This window comes from Hemiscyllium ocellatum, chromosome 33, assembly GCF_020745735.1.
Source record: "Hemiscyllium ocellatum isolate sHemOce1 chromosome 33, sHemOce1.pat.X.cur, whole genome shotgun sequence".
Taxonomy (NCBI): Eukaryota; Metazoa; Chordata; class Chondrichthyes; order Orectolobiformes; family Hemiscylliidae; genus Hemiscyllium; species Hemiscyllium ocellatum.
Window position 1 is genome coordinate 25,810,075 of NC_083433.1, and position 19,396 is coordinate 25,829,470.

General features: G+C 44.7%; 1 protein-coding gene across 1 annotated transcript in view; it reads right to left on the reverse strand.

Moving 5' to 3' along the window:
* The window catches only part of serhl (serine hydrolase like), a 41,777-nt gene that overhangs the window by 21,476 nt on the left and 905 nt on the right, over positions 1-19,396 (reverse strand). Inside the window, exons 2-5 of the mRNA XM_060849380.1 lie at positions 17,543-17,623; positions 15,738-15,887; positions 6,047-6,160; positions 3,450-3,491 (exon numbers count right to left, since the gene is read on the reverse strand). Coding sequence (XP_060705363.1) covers positions 3,450-3,491; positions 6,047-6,160; positions 15,738-15,887; positions 17,543-17,585 — 349 coding nt within the window. The 5' untranslated portion in view covers positions 17,586-17,623. The remainder of the gene's footprint in view (positions 1-3,449; positions 3,492-6,046; positions 6,161-15,737; positions 15,888-17,542; positions 17,624-19,396) is intronic.

The window sequence follows — 19,396 nt, forward strand, 5'->3', positions numbered from 1 at the left end:
GAAAAAGAACCGTGGAGAACATTAATACTGGAGAGAGAGGATGGTCTGACATTTACAGCATAAGAAACAGCTCATTTGATTCCTTGGGTTAATGTTGGTATTTATACTGCATGCAAATCCCGCCTCTGTGTGGAGTTTGCATGTTCTCCCTGTGTCTGCGTGGGTTTCCTCCGGGTGCTCCGGTTTCCTCCCACAGTCCAAAGATGTGCGGGTCAGGTGAATTGGCCATGCTAAGTTGCCTGTAGTGTTAGGTAAGGGGTAAATGTAGGGGTATGGGTGGGTTGCTCTTCAGCGGGTCGGTGTGGACTTGTTGGGCCGAAGGGCCTGTTTCCACACTGTAATGTAACGTAATGTAATCTAATCTAAAAAAATCCTCTCTCCCCTCCCCTCCTCACCCAGCCCATCGGAGTTTCCTTATACTCCTGACTCCCTTACGTGTTAATCTAGCTTCTCCTTAAATGTAACTATGCTGTTGGCCTTAACTGCTCCCTGTGGGAGTGAGGTCCACGTTTTCACATTCTCTGGGTGGGGTGATTTCTACTGAATTCTCTGTTGGAGCTTTGGTGACTACCTCGTACTTAGGCTGTTGAATTCTGCACTTTCCAGCAAATGGAAACACCACAAGGTCTCATCCTCAATAATCCTAAATACCTCAATCATGTCACCACCCCTTCTCAGCTTTCTCTTTTCTACAGGCCTGGATTGGTTTATATACATTGTTCACACCCATGCACTTTTGCTACCGACATCATTGGTTTTTAATCTAGCCTTTCGTAAGCAATTGTAACGTTAGACTGACACCCTGGCAGAGACTCATGACTATTTGTTACATCCCATAACCAGGCTTTTCCAGAGTCATCCGGCAGCCTCCCTCCCACTTTTTGACTTTGTTATGGTTGAGGGGGTAAACCATTTTGCTTAATAAAGCAGATGTAAATGATCTCACTCGGTATTAGAACATTTGATAACAGTCTGATGAACATTAACCCCCTTGACAACACACAGATATGGATCGCCTTTTGATTGCACACAATGTGAGTATTGCTGAAGCTTTTCATCTTGTTCTGTTCAGGCCTATTCACAAGAACTACAAACATAAAATGGGAGAACAATTTTTCTACTTAAATGAGGAGAGTGTGCTGATTTGTCACCATGGATAATTCACCAGACAGCTGACAACTGACAGTTAACTGAAAAGCTTTAAACCAGGCAAATTGACTTGGAGGTGTCAAGGCATTTCCCTGAGAATTGAACAAGAGAATAGACAGTTCTGTTGAGTTGAAACAGGCGCAGCTTTTGGAAATGACAATAAACCTAAATTCTAATTCTTCTGGTTGTAAAGAACAGGGCCCCTGAGCATTAATATACATAGTTTCCAGTAAGTACAATTGCACGAGCCCAACTAACCGTCTTAAATTTGGTTCTTAGTCATGTGTTGGAGATGCTGGTGTTGGATTGGGGTGGACAAAGTTAAAAATTACACAACATCAGGTTATAGTCCAACAGCTTTAATTGGAAGCACTAGCTTTCGAGATGCACTGATGAAGAGGCAGCACCTCAAAAGCTAGTGCTTCCAAATAAACCTGTTGGACTATAACCTGGTGTTGTGTGATTTTTAACTTGGTTCTCAGTAATTCTTAGCACACACAGGATTATTTAGCAGATGTGGAATCACAACTAATGTTGGACACTGTGTTTAAAGCTTTGCAAGTATGGATACCTCTCTTGTTGCAAACAGCTGAAAGGACATGTTGCTTTAAACAATCTACCAGTCTTTCTACATGTGCCATTCAGCCCCTCAGGCCTGGTCCTCCATTCGCCAAGATCACGGCTGATCTGATTGTGGCCTCAACCCCACATTCTCGTTCAATCAGAAAATCACTGACTCGGTTGTTAGTCAAGAATCTACCTAACTCTGCCTTAAATATATTCAAGCGGTGTGCCTCCATCACTCTCTGTGGAAGAGAATTCCGCAGATTCACGGCATTCTAGAAAATATATTCTCCTCACCTGATCCCATATTAAACAGGAGATCCTTTATTTTTAAACCACGTTCCCATGTTCCAGCCTCTGACACATCTTCTCAGGATCCTCCCCATCACCTCCCTTCAGGAACTTACACGTTTCGACAGGATCATCTCTGATGTTGCCAAATGCCAATGGAAAAACTCCTATACAAATGGTGCACTCCTCTGACAGATCGCTTGTGGTCTGTGGGATCTTGGTGTGCACACACTGGCCACATTTGCCCAAAGAGCAACATCAATTGCATTTTAAGGGAATTTCTACACAGGGACATGTTTAAGGGCGCCTTGAAGTCGAGAGAAATGCTATATTAAAAAAAGGGTAGATTTATTTCTCTCTGCAGGAGTAGTGAGGCAGACTTGGAGGGCACACACTGAGGTATCAATAGTCCCAACACTTGGGATGTCAACAGAATTTTGAATTACTGACAATTGACCTTCTTAGTAAATAAAAACCTGGGCTTAAAGAAAGACTTGCATTTATATAGCACCTGTCATGACTTTAGGATCTGTCAAAGCGCTTCAGAGCCAGTTACAATAGAAATTGTAATTAAATTGTTAATACAGGAATTAAACAGTGAAGAGGCCGATTCCCACTAGCTGACAATTACGACAGAATCTGCTTTTACAGGTACTAGTTAAGAGGTAAAAATAGTTAAGGAACCTGGGAACAGCTCCCCTTGCTCTTTCACAAAGTAGTGCTTTGAGATCTTTCATGCTGACCTCATGGGGGTGGGCTTTGGTCTCAAGGTCTTATTTAAAAGTCAGCGCCTCTGATAGTGCGACACTCCCTCAGTCCTGCACTGGGAATGGCAGCATGGATTATTTGCTTGAGTGGGCTGTGCTTCGGAGGGGCAGTATGGATGTGATTGGCCGAATGGCATGCTTCCACACTGTAGGGATTCTATGATTCTGTGAGTGTCTGCAGTGAAACTTGAACCTGCAATCTCCTGACTCACTGACATTTATATTCTACTGCTGGTTATGGGGACTGGTAAGCTCAAGGGCTTTTGCCCGGAATATCGATTTTCCTGCTCCTCGGATGCTGCCTGAACTGCTGGTCTTTTCCAGCACCTCTAATCTAGAATCTGGTTTCCAGCATCTGCAGTCCTTGCTTTTACCAAGCTCAGTTGGCTGGACGGCTGGTTTGAGATACGACAGATGCCAATAGCGCAGGTTAAAATTCCCACACAGGTTGAGGTTACCACAAAGGATGCTCCTGCTCACCTTCTCCCCTCCCCAGGTTAAACGACCACCAGTCACCTCTCTTTAAATGTGACAAGAATCCCATGGTCCAGCAACTTACGGTGACTTTAGCTTGACTTTTAATGCTGGTTAATCATTTACTCTCTCAGCATATCTTACATGAAGACAACATTTGGTTTGGACTTTGTACGTGCAATAACACATGGTAACATCACTTACCCATGCTGTGGCCTAAAATGGTGAATTTATTCCAGTTCAAAGCTGTAACAATAAAACAAAACAAGATCAGCTTTTGAAGTTTTAATTTCTCTTTAGTTCCCCACCCTCCTCTGCTGCAAATGTTCATTCTTCACCAGATGGATGTCCCAGGAGGGTTAATGCAACACCTTGCTACAAGTCAGCCTCAACACAGAGTGCAGTAGGTTATTAGACAATGGGAGAAAGGGGCATCCCAGAGCCTTTCTCCTCATGCCAATACACACACGCAAAAATATTTGTTGTAAAGACTGCAATGAGAGGGGGAACTCTGGTGTGAGCTAGCCTCCAACAGGGTCTTCAATCTGATGAGGTAATACTTATGTTATCACCTCACAGCACCAGGGTCCTGGGTTCGATGTCTGAAGTGTGAATACGAGACCTGGACACACTACCAGTGTTCTACCCTATACAAAGCCTTATAAAGGTTCAGCTTAACTTTATAGATTCATGGAATTCTACGGGAACATCTTTTGGGAAATTAAACCTTTCTGCGACATCTACACTCCAACTCTACACTGTCTGTGTAGAGTTTGCATGTCCTCCCCATATTAGAGTGGGTCTCCTCCCACAGTCCCAAGATGTGCAGGTTAGGTGGATTGGCCATACTAAAATTGCCCAGTGTCCACAGATGTGTAAGTTAGGTGGATTAGCCATGGGATGTGTAGGGTTTCAGGGATAGGGTTGGGGGTTGGGATGGTCTTTGGAGGGTCGGTGTGGACTGATGGGCCAAATGGCCAGCTTCCACACTATAGGGATTCTATGATTCTGAGAGAGGGTGTGTGTGGATTTGCAGTTTTGAAGAATCCAAAAGATGTTTATTCCAACCAATTCTGTACAAACATTACATTCTTCACGCTCACGAGTCCTTGAGCAGATATTAAGGTACTCCATTTCAAACATGGAAACATACAAAATAAGGAATAGGCCATACAGTCCTTCAAGCCTGTTCCGCCACTCAGTAGGATGATGGCTGACCATCCAACTCAGTCCCCTGTTCCTCAGTTTATCCCCATAACCTTTGATCCCTTTAACCCTAGAATGATATCTAATTCCTTCTTGAAAACATTCAATGTTTTGGTTTCAATTACTTTCTGGGGAAGAGAATTCCACAGGCTCCCTGCTCTCTTGGTGAAGTACTAAAAGACCTACGCAGTCTCCTTATACTTTAGCCCATGGACTGGACTCCCCAGTCATCGGGAACATTCTTCCTGGAATTACCCTATCTGGTTGTTTTAGAATTTTCTATGCGATACTCTGTTGTTCTCCTTAAGCCCAGTGAATACAGTCCTAACCGATCCAGTCTCTCTTCATACAACAGTCCCTCCATCCCAGGAGCAACAGAGAAGCATGCCTCCAGTAGCGTGTCATGCTTCAAGCGATCAGACGTAAGATGAAGTTTGAGATTCTGATACCCTCAGGTGGGCGGCACGGTGGCACAGTGGTTAGCACTGCTGCCTCACAGCGCCAGAGACCCGGGTTCAGTTCCAGCCTTGGGCGATTGTGCAAACTCCACACAGACATTCTCCCCGTGTCTGCGTGGGTTTTCTCCGGGTGCTCCGGTTTCTTCCCACACTCCAAAGATGTGCGGGTCAGGTGAATTGGCCTTGCTAAATTGCCCGTAGTGTTAGGTAAGGGGTAAATGTAGGGGTATGGGTGGGTTGCGCTTCGGCGGGTCGGTGTGGACTTGTTGGGCCGAAGGGCCTGTTTCCACACTGTGTAATCTAAACATGCTAGGATAGTGATGACATGAGAGTGTCTCTCTCGTAAAGGTGTCCTGACCTATCCCTCATGTCACAGAACACACCAGTATCCAGCCAATGCTTCCCCAAAAATGGGCTGCACTGAACCGAGTCACGCCTGGGTACTTTATTAGAAATTGTTGTTCCTTTTAAAGGGAGAGGCAACTTGCATTTCGCAACCTCAGGATGACTCAAAACGCTGGGCAGCCAATGGAATATTTCTGAAGCGTGGTCTTGTAGGGGACTCAGCAGCCGAAATGGACACAAGATCAGACATAGCAACAAGATGATCACCATATAACCTTCAGCATTAGTTGAGGGATAAACACTGAGCAGGGCACTGGGCAAGTCACTGCAGCTTCTCTTCGAACACCACCACTCAAGACATCCTGAGTTTGTGAAAGGTGCCACATAAATGCAAGTTGATTTTGTCCTGGCTCTCGATAATTCGGTCGGGGGCAAAACTAAAGCCTGCTGTAACTCATGTCATCCTCAGCAAAGTGGACAAGCTTCACGTGCATGCCTTGACCACACCAGCTGTAGTAACTGACACAACCCCACCACAAACCTATTTCCACAACTGTCTGCTTTTCCAGTGACTGACATTTGGGTAATCTTCCCACTCCTGGAGCTGAGACGGATATGCCAGTGTCCCTGCTGCTGCCTGGGAGATCAGTGAAATTGGCACAAAACGACATTTGGCCCTGGGCTCTGCCGTCAACTAACAGGTCCCCCGCAAGGCAGATAGAATCAGTAACAGCCTCGAGACCGGGCTCACCTCACCGTGACCCACCAAATCCAAGCAGAACCGAAACCTACCGTCTGCAATCCGCCGCACGTCCGAGATGTATTCCGTGAAGTAATAGGGAATTCCTGGCGACCGGTGTGAGGAAAGGCCATGACCAGGAAAATCCAATGCCACGTAATAAAACCCTGAAACAGGAAGCAGCAGTCACCACAGGTTGCCTTGGCAGAGGAATTAGTTTTTTTTCCCCTAACATAAAGAACTCACTCAGCCCAGAGTTAGTTAAATTCTAGGCTACACTCTAGCAGATATAAAGGTTTCAAGCTCATATCCCTGGCTGTGCAACTGTAACAAGGAAAGCATTGGCCTAGTGGTATTATTGCTAGACTATTGCCAGAAATTCAACTAACATTCTGGGGACCTAGGCTCAAATGGTGGCATTTGAATTCAAGAAAGAATTGGTAATTATGGGCCTAATGTCGACCATGAAATCATTGCTAATTGTCAGAAAAAACCATCTGGATTCACTAATGCCTTGAGGGAAAGAAATCTGTCATTCTTACCTGGTCTGGCCTACAAGTGACCCCTGGACCCGCAGCGATGTAATTGACTCTAACCTGCCCTCTGGGCAATTAGGGACAGGCAATATATGCTGGCCTAGAGACACCCACATCCCACGAATGGAAAAATAGAACAGATTTGCAAGGATGATAGCAGAACTGACAGCTGCGATTCAAGAAAGGCCAGCAGGAGGCTGGAAGAACACAGCAAGCCAGGCAGCATCAGGAGGTGGAGAAGTCGAAGTTTCGGGGGCAGCCCTTCTTCAGGGTTGGGGTGAGTGTGGACAGGGTGGTGAAGTGGGCATAGGTGAAGACAGGTCGAGGGTACAACCTGGTTGGTCAATTGGGAGGAATGGACCTGTTTGGTGGCATGGACAAATGACAGTGGGGGGGGGGGGGCGGGGGGGTGTGAAGAGAGGGGCTGGGAAGGGAGTCAGGGGGTGGGGGAGGGAGGTTATTTGAAATTGGGGAACTCAATGTTGAGTCCTCCGGGCTGTAGGCTGCCCAAGCGGAGGGTGAGGTGTTGTTCCTCCAATAGGCGCTGGGGTTTGGTTTGGCAATGGAGGAGGCCGAGGATGGTCATGTTGGAAAGGGAGTGGTCGAGGGAATTGAAATGGATAGTGACTGGGAAGTCCAGGTTGCAGGGAAAGGTACCTGGGGTTGGGTGGCGGAGGTGGCATCCAGATCAGAGTGGTGCTGGAAAAGCACAGCATCCAAGGAGCAGGAAAATCAACGTTTTGGGCAAAAGCCCTTCATCAGGAATGAAGGCAGGAAGCCTCCAGGGTGGAGAGAAACGTCGAATCTCCTGTCCCTTGAATGCTGCCTGACCTGCTGCACTTTAACCAGCAACACATAATCTAGACTCTAATCTAGACTCTGATTTCCAGCATCTGCAGTCCTCACTTTTGCCTCGTGGAGGTGGCGTGACTGTCAGAGGGAATGATCCATACGGAAAACTGAGAGGGGTGGGGAGGGGAAGATATTCTTGGTGGTGGGGTCGGAGAGCTGAAATGGAGGTGGCTGCCGGCCTGGAGCGGTATGGGCTCAGATTGACTGCAATATAATCTTTATCTGACTGTAATGTTTATCCGTTTAACTGCATGTCTTATTTTGATCTTTTACTATGTACCTTTTTTCTTCTTTATTACTCTTTTCGATCTTAGATTTGTACGAAGGCACTCTGTACCTCAGATGACCCCATGAGAGGTGACATTGTGCACTTTTCACTGTCCTCCTGTACTTGAGTACACGTAACAATAAAAACTAATTGTAATTCACCTTTAAACCAGCGAGTGGTGAGAATGTGAATCTCACTGCCATGTGGAACAGTTGAGGTTAAAAGTCCAAATTGAATAAAGGGGAAACCAGATAAACACATGAGAGAGCAAGGTCATGTTGATATGAGATGAAGAGGGGAGGGAGGAGGTTCACACAGAGTATCAACTATAATCGGCATATCATTAGAATTCTAGTTACTACTGGACAAATCAGATCCCAGAATAAATCTGGCTTGACAAATTATATTTCTCGTTTAATGTGGTGATCTTTCATTGCAATGTAAGTACAGCAGGCTGCTAATTTGATTCTAACAATGAAACACAGGTTAATTATATTTAAAAAAGTGAAACAAACCAAATTTTAAGTATGACACAGTATGAAAGATTTCGAAACATAAGGTAATACAAAATCCCATCTACTCCCCAGCACCATCGCTTTACAGTTATGCAAAAGCACAGGAATATTTCCCTCCCAATCAAACCCACGAGTTTGATTTAACTACTTCTACTCTGTTGGTCCCATGAGGCTTTTCCCTTTGATCATTCATACAAGAGCTCAGACTTTCTCAGCTTTGAATAAGCAAAGCAGGCTTATATCCAAACACCCCTGACATTCCATAAACTAAACTCTTTCACTGAGGTAACATATTTCCTTAACTGCTCTAAACAGTCTTTTTCTAAGAGATGCACCACTTGCATTCAGGTCTCCTTCAAACTACTCAAAAGCTTTTTAATTAAATGGATAAAAAAACTTGCTCATCTTAGCTTCTGTTGCTTTCCGTCCCCCTTATTTGATTGCTAAATGCTTTCCTAAAATGTAAACACTCCAGGAGGACCCTTCACAAAATAAAGACCAACACTCATCATATACTCTCAAAAAATTATATTTATTATCGCAGACTTTTCATCACAAAATTCTATTCATTTCAGGAGTATAAAAGGAAATCATGCTAGACTTTTATAAGCCACTGGTTAAGCCTCAGTATTAACAAGAGCACTGGGTGTTCAATTATGTGTCAGTCTGCATAGGAGAAAACACAAGGCCTTATTAAAGGTGTGGAGATTTACTTGAGTGACAAAGGGAATGAGAAAATTCAGTTACACGAAAAGACTGAAGATATTGCAATTGTTCTCCTTGGAGGATAGAAGATCATGGGAAGATTAAACGCTCAGGATTATAAAGGGTATGGTTCAAATTAAATAGGAGACACGGTTCTCTATGTCTGGAGGATTGGAAGACATGGATTGACAAACTTATGGAATGGGGGTTGGAAGAGCCACATTAGTTTTAGTGGGTGTAACGAATTGCATTGTGAACAGAGCGGGATGTTTAGAATTTGGAGAGAGTAGGAATTTGTTGCAGGATGGAAAGGAAGTGCTGTGTTGTACCTTTAATACCTGTATCAGTTTGTGTAACTTGAGACAGTTAGACCCAGCACCAGATTGGAACAGCAACATGCAGGGGCCTCTTGGGAGAAGGTGGCACGGTGGGGGAGGGGCGACATGAACACAAGAGAGAAATTGCAAAGGTGACAACTGAGAAGAGAGACATATTACTGAAGCACACATCAGGACAAATGCAAGAATGCCCAATTTGAAAAATGATAACAACTATGCCAAGGGAGAATGGGGTGGTGATTGGTTATGGTGATGCCATGAGAACTACAGACTTCACTCCTGGGCCTTTCAGAAAACCATTGGCACAAACACGTTCCTATAGTTTTCCAAGCACCAGTCTGTGTACTTCTGTTAATGATAAATGAGCCACTTTGACCAATGATCTTAAACTGATAGTTATTAGAGCACTGAGGGTTGCCAGTCAGTGCAGTCTAATTGTGGAATCATCTAATGGCTGACCTTGTGTTTTGAAGGTGTGGGCTGGTTGAGTATGTTCCATTCCCTGCCTATTGTGAAAAGCCAGAGGACCATGTTGTCACACGAGTATCAGTGCCAGTATGATGCCAGGTAAGTAGGCTGTTTCCCTTGCGCCAGCATCCCTTCACCAATTAATCTCTCTCACCTTTCAACTTGGCACAAACCCTTCCTTCTGCTCTCCCGCACCTCTGTTCTATGCCTCTGTACTTGCTTCAAACCTTCTGCTACTCAAACTTCTTCCTATTCTCATGAAAGGCCATTGAGGTGCTTTTTAAACATCTGCGCATTGTTGAAATGTTAATCACTGTCTCTCACTTTCTCTCTCTCTCTCTCTCTCTCTCTCTTTACAGATGCTGCTGAGCGCTTCCAGCATTTTCTGTCTATAATTTCAGGTTTCCAGCACTCATGGTCAGGTGCTGCCATTCACAGGAGATACTTTAACAGAAAACCTTGCAAAAGGGTGAAATCGCGAGGGACAGGCATGTTTTATAATTGGAGTCAACTGGATCTACACACATTGCTTCAGGTAAGAAAATAGTGATTTTGGAGGTTCAATGCAAATTGCAGCTCATGAACGACAGACCAATGGGAAAGACTCAATTCCAGAATTTTCTATTTTATCAGAACTCAGTAACAGTGAATAGCACCTTCTCCTCATTCTCCCTGAACAGAAAGACCTACCTCTGCTGATCTGGTCCTGCTGCTTGGTTCTCAGTTAGAATCGTAGAATCCCTACAGTTTGGGAGGAAGTTATTCAGCCCATCAAGTCCACACTGATCCTCCAAAAAGCATCCCACTCAGACCGAATCCCCTACCCTTTCCCTGTAACCCTGCATTTCCCATGGCTATTCCACCTAGCCTACGTATCTCCGGACACTACGGGGCATTTTAGCATGGCCAACCCATCTAACCTGCACATTTTTGGACTGTGGGAGGAAACCAGAGCACCCAGAGGAAACCCACGCAGACAGGAGGAAGAGTGCGCAAGCTCCACACAGACAGCCGCCTGAATGTGGTATCAAACCAGGGTCCCCAGCCTACTGCGGGCAAGTTACAGTGGATAAACAGGAACATTCCCTCCCAGAAAACCCATTCTTACATGAAGTGCACCAACAGTGCGACCTCTCTGATTTCCACCACTGCAGTTCCCAAAATGATTCCCCTGAGCCAAATCCAGCAGCTCCTCAACACCACTCTCCCACTCCTGTATGGACCCAATGCTCACAGTGTAATAAAGACTGTTCTGAGCAACAGGAGGTGCAGTCTTCTGACGAGATGCTAAAGCAAGCCCCCATTTAAGACACACCATAGAAAGCATCCTATTCGGATGATTCACTACTCTGCTCAAGAACCGCAAGAAATTAGACAGAGTTGTGCATGTGACCCAATCCACCACACAAACCAGCCTTCCATCCGCTGACTCCATTCACACTTTCCACTGCCTCAGGAAAGCAGTCACCTTAATCAAACATCCCTCCCACTCCAGGTATACTCTCTCCCACCCTCTTCCATAGGGCAGAAGGTACAAAGGTTTGAAAAGAACTACCAACAGATTTAGGAACAGCTTCTTCCCTGCTGTTTAGACTTACGAACTGACCTCTCATAAGTTAAACATCACACAACACCAGGTTATAGTCCAACAGGCTTAATTGGAAGCACTAGCTTTCAGAGCGCTGCTCCTTCATCAGGTGGTTGTGGAGTATAAGATTGTAAGACACAATTTGTGATAAATTCTGTGTCTTACAATGTTATACTCCACAACCACCTGATGAAGGAGCAGCGCTCTGAAAGCTAGTGCTTTCAATTAAACCTGTTGGACTAGAACCTGGTGTTGTGTGATGTTTAACTTTGTACACCCCAGTCCGACACCTGCTTCTCCATAACATGACCTCTCATAAATTAGAGTTGATCTTTCTCTGTAGCTGCATTCTTATTCTGCACTCTGTTCTACTACCCTGATGTACTTATGTAAGGTATGACTTATCTGGTTAGCACACAAAACAATACTTTTCACTGTATCTTGGAACATATGACAATAATAAATCAAGTCAAATCTGCCCTCTCAGGTAAGTGAAAGCCATCCCCTGGGCCCATTTCAAAGTTAGTCAGTGGAGTTCTTCCTAGTGTCCTCGGGCCAAAGTGTACCCATCCTCCAACACCACTGAACACAGACGGTCTGCTTATCATCACACTGTTACTTGTGATAGCTTCCTGTGCACATTTTGGCTGCTGCGTTTTCTAAATCAGCACAGCAACTAAAATTCAAAAGTAATTGTCTGTCCGTAAAACCGTGTTTGAGACGGCCTGAGCTTGTGCCAAGAAAATGCAAGCTCCTTTCTTTGTAGGTTACAGCAAGCAAACTTCAGATATCACTCACATAATGCAGGGAAGTGACAGAATAGTGGAAAATCTCACACTGGGAGAATCGTTAGGGATGTGACCTGATAGGAAGGTGACTTGAAATCTCTGTCAGAAAACTTTAATCACGTTCCAGTAATTAACCCGAAATTTCCAGGTCCAACTATTGCTGTAACTCATGACAGTGGCTCCCAGAGATAAGAGAGGACAGCCTCAGGCTCTAGAGATCCTTGATAATGCTCAACGGAAGAAGATTCCAGTCAAAAACAAAGATAGCTAGGGTAGGAGGAGCCAGCCTTGGATAACCAAGGAAATAAAGAATTAAAATTAAAAGGCTTACAAAGTAGCCAAGAATAGTGGGAAACAGGAAGAATGGGAAAACTTTAAAAAGCAATAAAGAACCACAGAGCAAGCAGCAAACAAAGGAAAGGTAGATTATGAATGCAAACTAGCACTGAAAGGAAAACATTTTATAAATATATAAAATTGAAAAGGGTGGCTAAAGTGGACGTACAACCATGCAGGATGAGAAAGGGGAATTAATATTGGGTAATGCTGAAACAGCTATGGCCTTGAAAACTATTTGGTATCAGTCTTCACAATGGAAGATGTATCTAACATGCCAAAGAATGATGTTAAGGATATGATGAGAGGAGAAGATCTCAGTTCAATTGTGATCACTAAAGGGGAGTGATCAAGGTTGAGCAAACTTGAGAGTCTCAGGGTAGATACGTCCCCTGGTCCTGATGGAATGCATCCCAGGATGCTGAAAGAAATGGCGGAAGTTACAGTAGATGGGTAATTTACCAAAGTTCACTGGACTCAGAGCAGCTCCTGGCTGTCTGGAGGACAGCGAATGTCACATTGCTATTTATAAAAGAGCGTGTGCAAAAGGCAGGTACGTATCGGCCAATTAGCTTCACATCTGTAATCAGGAAAATGCTGGAGGTTATCATTAAAGAAGAAATAGTGAGACATCCACATGGAAAGGGCTCCATCAGGCAGACACAGCAAGGATTCTGGAAGGGAAGGTCGTGTTTGACAAACTTATTGGAGTTCTTTGAGGACTTAACAAGCGCAAAGGATGGAGGGAAACAGATGGACGTTGTACACTTGAATTTCCAGAAGGCGTTCAACAAGGTGTTGCACAAATGACTCATCCATAAGAGAAGAATTCATGGAGTTGCAGGGAATGTACTAGCATGGATTGAGGACTGGTTAGCCAATAGAAAGCAGAAAGTTGGGATAAATGGATGTCTCTCTGGTTGGAGATTAGTGGTGAGCCACAGGATCAGTGTTGGGCCAGCAAGTGTTCACGATATATATATATAAAAATGATTTGGAAGAGTGTAATGTATCCAAATTTGCTGGTGACACTAAATTGAATGGAAAGGCAAACTGTGCAGAGAATGTGGAGGGTCTGCAAAGGGATTTAGATTGGGTTAGTGAGTGGGCAAGGATCTGGCAGATGGAGTACAATGTTGGTAAATGTGAGGTTATCCACTTTAGAAGTGAAAATAGTAGGTCAGATTTTTATTTAAATGGTGAAAGATTGCAGCATGCTGTTGTGTAGAGAGACTTAAGAGTGCTCGTACATGACTCGCTAAAGGTTGATATGCAGCTGCAACAGGTAATCAGAAAGGAAAACGGAATTTTGGCTTTCATTGCTAGAGGGATTGAATTTAACAGCAAGGAGGTTCTGCTGCAATTATACAAGGTGTCGGTGAGGCCACACCTGGAGTATTCTGCGTGGTTCTAGTCTCCTTACTTAAGGAAGGATATACTGACTTTGGAGACAGTGCAGAGGAGGGTCACCACGTTGATCCCGGTGATGAGGGAGTTACTCTATGAGGAGCCACCTAGGACTGTACTCAGTAGAATTTAGAAGAATGACAGTTTCTTATAGAAACTTATAAAATTATGAAAGGGATAGATAAGGTAGAGGCAGGTATGTTGCTTTTGCTAGTGGGGGAGACTACGCCTAGAGGATGTGGCTTCAAGATTAGAGGGAGTAGATGTAGGACAGAGATGAGGAGAAACGGCTTTTCCCAGAGAGTAGTGAATCTATGGAATTCTCTGCCCTAGGAAGCAGTAGAGACAGCTTCATTAAATATACTCAAGACTCGGTTGGATGGGTTTTTCATGGTAGGGGAAGTTAAAGAGTATGGGGATAATGCAGGTGGGAGGATCTGAAACTATGGATAGATCAGCCATGATCTGAATGAATGGGAGAGCAGGCTCAACAGGCCGAATGGCTTCCTCCTGCTTCTGTTACTCTGAAACAAAAGTCCTTGAAAACTTTTTTTTTTAAAACTTGCCCATTTTTGAGGTCCTTCATCACCACAAGCTGCCCCAAAGCACTTTACAGTTGATGATGAAATACCTTTGACGCTCAAGCATTTGTGATGATACTATGGTTTTAAAAGGTGTAGTTTGTCCTTTTTTTTAAAATGAAGAAAAGTTGAGAGAGAGGTGCAAAGCAGTCAACTTAGAGACACATCAGGTAAGCAGTTTGTGAAGCCTTGGGTTCTTTTTTTGAAAAGTTGGAACAATAGAAGCAGCCTGAATGGGTGGGGTCAAGCTCCCACAGAACCAGGATTCGTTTTAGCTTTAGTAGATGCTGCTGGGGTTTGGAAGCTGGGCGTGACAGCCTATCACTAATGTTCGGATTATGACCCCTCGTCAGTGTTCCTGTCGAACATGCAGCTTCTCTTTATTTTTCCGGTCCAGGCAATGATGAGCCAAATGGCCCCCTTCTGCACTGTAATGACTCTGTGATTCTTCATTTTGTTGAATAAATACTTGATTAGATCCCCTCTAAACTCTCTTGAACCAAAAGGAAAACAAGCCTAGTTCGTGCCCCAGCCCTCGCAAATTAATCCTTTAGGCTGCAGCATGATTCTGGTAACAATTCATTCAATAACCTCTCAGCATCTAAAGTTGACTGCAGTTACTCCAAATGGAGGCTAACTGAAGATGTGCATCAATGAGGTGACAATTTTCTCACTCCTGAGTTCACTGGCGACTTATATTTATATTGTGTCGTTGATGCAGTAAAATGTGCCACTGCGCCCGAAGGGCTGTCATCCAGTGAGGGATTTGACAATGAGCCCGATAAGGAGCTATTAGGTGCAGTGACCAAACACTTGCAAGGAGGAGCCTAAAATGAACAAAGAGAGGCACAGCAGTCTGGAGAGGGGGGGGGGGGGGGCAAAATTCAGGGTCCAGGCAGGGGAAGGCAGGGAACACGTAAAATCAGAGACCAGAACTGGAGCAACGCAGACATCTTGGAGCGCTGTGGGGCTCATACACAAAGGAGATATGATGTGGAGGAGCCTGTTTTGGACTGGGATGGACAAAGTTAAAGATCACAACACCAGGTTATAGTCCAACAGGTTTATTTGGAAGCACTAGCTTTCAGAGCGACGCTCCTACAACTACCTGATGAAGGAGCATCGCTCCGAAAGCTAGTGCTTCAGAAGATGGTGGTGGCCAGGCTGACATTGGAATATTCATATTTAGGAGGAACAGAGGCAATTAACAAAACAAGAGGGTTTCAGCAGATGGGTTGAGGCAAAGTCTCTAATCCAAAGGTCTTGCTAGAGAAGTGGATGATCGGTTGCATCTTTTTTGTTATCTTAAGAAATTGTAGTTCCTAGAGAGAAACTCATAAATGATTGTTGGCTGGTACTCACCTCCTGGAAGCAAAGGGATGAGTCGGTCAAAAGTGTTGGCATTATCTGCCCAGCCGTGCAGACATAATACTGGGCGCCCACTGGGCTGACCCCAGGCCCTGGCTGCGATGTGGCCCCACGGAACTGTAAAGCTCAGGTCACGGGAGACGCCTGGATGGAAGGAATGAACAGGAAGATTCTCTGTGATTGTCAGGAAAACAGAGGGGAGATGGTGATCATAGGATCCGTTCTGTGGGGGAGCACATCAATCAGCCCAGGGAGTCCACACCAACAATGTAGTAGTACTATTAGAAATCCAGAGGTTTCTGCTGTGTGGGCGGAGGTTCGAAACTCATCTCGGCAGCTACAACCATTTAATTCAATGTAATCATGAATTAACGCTTAACAATTCTGGCACTGAAAACTAGTCTCAAATAATGGCCACGCACTTATCAAGGATGCAAAATCCCCATCTGATTCATGAATTACCTCTTGAGAAGGGCATCTGTTGATGTCACTGGTCTGCCTACATGTGACACCAGAGTCTGAACTCCTCTGCGTGACAGAGTAAGCCACTGCATTGTATGAACTGTAGCAGCTCTAGAGGGCAGTTCACCACTACCTTCTCAGGTCATTACAGCCTGACAATGAATGAATGAATGACAGACTAGCAATGCCCACGCCCCATGAAAGAATGAAATAAAACAGAATATTGTCCAATTGACTGTTTACGATGTCTTGTGTTAAGGTGACAGCATGCAAGAGCTCACGAAACCCTGGCACTCTAGCTGTCAATCGCACCTTCTAACCTTAGCCAGGGATGTGAAGATGGTGCCCAGTAGAACCTCATTGTGAGGGGTTGGGTGACCATCAAACCATTAGCAGCTGATGAGAGAGACTGCCATCGGCAGGAGGACAGCTCCCTGTGCTCTCAACGGTCCAGTCAGGCAAACCGAAGGACAAATCCAATGTTGGAAATTGTGCACCCTTCTTTTAGAGTCATAGAGTTGGACAGCACGGATACAGATGGTTTAACTCATCCATGCTGACCAGATATCCTAAACTAATCTGGTCTCATTTGCCAGTGTTTGGCACATATCCCTCCAAACTCTTCCTATTCACATACCCATCCAGATGCCTTTTAGATGCTGTAATTGTACCAGCCTCCACCTCTTCCTCTGGCAGCTCATTCCATACACGTACCACACTCTGCGTGGAAAGGTTGCCACTTAGGGATGGGCCTTGACTCTGCTTCCATACTGTACATCTCTGTGGCTTTGTAAGACCTCTCTGCTCCTGTATTCGAACCCTCTCACTTTGGGGGCCAACATACCATTGGACTTCTTCATCACTTGCTGCACTTGCACGGTTACTTTCAGTGATTGGAGTAAGAGTTTACCCCCTGGTCTTGTCACACCTTCCCCTTTCCCAATTTAAATCACCATTCGGATAATACCTTGCCTTCCTATTCTTTCTACCAAAACAGATAACCTCACATTTATCCACAATACCCAAATTCTGCACGACCACAGTCATGGTGGGCCAGGGGCATGTTTCTACACTGCACTACTTTATTATTAATAAATGATGCAGTGGTTGTCGTATTGTTGTTTATGGAAGCTGGCTCTGGGTGGACGGGTGCCATGTTTGCTCCATTGCTTCAAAAAGGACTGAGGTTGTGGAAAACAGAAAGAGTTGCATTTCACAACAGACTCCTACCTTTGTTCCTAACTCCCCCTCAATGTTATCCACCCTCACTGAAAGGTTGATCGCTGAGTAGCATCATATTCCACTCATGAATGAGCGTTTCCAAGGACAAATCTCACCTTTCGCAATTGCCATGGAAAAACACTTTGACACAAAAGACATTTCCTTGACCAACCGCAGGGAAGGATTCAGATCGCATCCTATTTAAAGAACAAGAAAACGGCAAATTAACTGTGAGCCCAAGGACAGAAAGACATTTAAATCATGCTCCCCTTTCAATAATGGAGTTTCATATTTTTAAGGCTGAGTTAGATAGATTCTTGACCAATATGGGTGTCAAAGACTGTAGGGGGACAGACAGTAAAGTGAAGTTGACAGCACAATCAGATCTATCATTAAAAACCATTAAGAACTGCAGAGTTGTAAATCAGAAACAAAAACAGAAGTTGCTGGAAAAGCTCAGCAGGTCTGACAGCATCTGTGAAGAGAGATCAGAGTTCACGCTTTGGGTCTAGTGACATTCTGAGGGTCACCTGACTCAAAAACGTGAAATAATTTCTCTTCACAGATGCTGCCTGACCTGCTGAGCTTTCCCAACAACTTCTGTTTTTGTTTCAGATCCATCATTAAGTTACTGAGTGATGGAACAACGTTGGGGGGGGGGGGGGGCAGCCAAATGGCCTGCTTGCAATGTTAGTGTGCATCAAATGAAGTAGGCCATTCTGCCCATCATTCATGTCGTAGAGTTACGCCATTTTGATCGTTTTTCTGCTCGTTGCTCAGTAAGCACTTTCCCTTCAAGCATCTGATTTTGCCCCATTGTGAAGGTGCAGCCTTTCTTTCATCAGTGTGATCCAGGTCAGAACCGAACGTGTAAAGAGACATTTTCTTGGATTTTTCTCTGCCAAACACCTAATTCTGTATCTTCTGATGAACTCATAACAGCTTCTCCTTATTCATTCAATCGAAAATCCTTCATAACTTTGAACATTTCAAACAAATCTCTCGTTACACTAATAAATAGCGTCATAAAGCCTGGAAACTGACCGTTCAGCCCAACCCGTCCATGCTAACCAGGTTTCCCAGACTAAACTACTCCCACTTGCCTGCATTTAGCCCATATCCCTTTCCTTCATGTGCTTGTGCAGGTGTCTTTTGAATGTTGTAACTGTATTTCTCTCTTCCACTTCCTCTGGCAGTTTAGGCCCTTCAACCACACGGCATCAACATCGATTTTACCAGTTTCTTCATCTCCTCTCCCCCCACCTCATCTCAGATCCAACCTTCCAATTTGGCACTGCACTCTTGAACTGTCCCACCTGTCCATCTTCCTTCCCCTCCGACCTATCCCCATTAGCCAACCCTCCACCTGCATCTACCTACTGCCTTCCCAGTTACCTTCACCCCAGCACCACCCACACCCTGCTATTTACCTCTCATCCCCCTTTATCCCCACCCCCATATTCCTGATTAAGGGCTTATGCCTGAAATGTTGAGTCTCCTGCTCCTCAGATGCTGCCTGACCTGCTGTGCTTTTCCAATGCCACACTTTTCAATTCTGATCTCCAGCATGTGCAGTCCTCACTTTCTTCTAGTTTGTTCCATATATACTCGGTGTGTTAAAAGCTGCCCCTCAGGTCCCTTTCCCCTCTCACCATAAACCTATGCCCTCTAATTTTGAACTCCGCTGCCCTGGGGAAACTCACTTTATCTATGCCTCTCATGATTTTATAAACACCTATAAGGTCACCCTCAACCCCATAAGGTCACCACTCCTATGCTCAAAAGAAATAAAATCCCAGCCTATCCAGCCTCAAACCTTTCAGCCCCGTTAACATTCTTGTATATATATTTTTTGCACCCTTTTCAATGTAATAACATTCTTCCTGTAAAAGGGTGACCAGAATTGTACGCAGTACTCCAAAAGTAGCCTCACCAATGTCCTGTACAGCTGCAACATGATGCCCCAACTT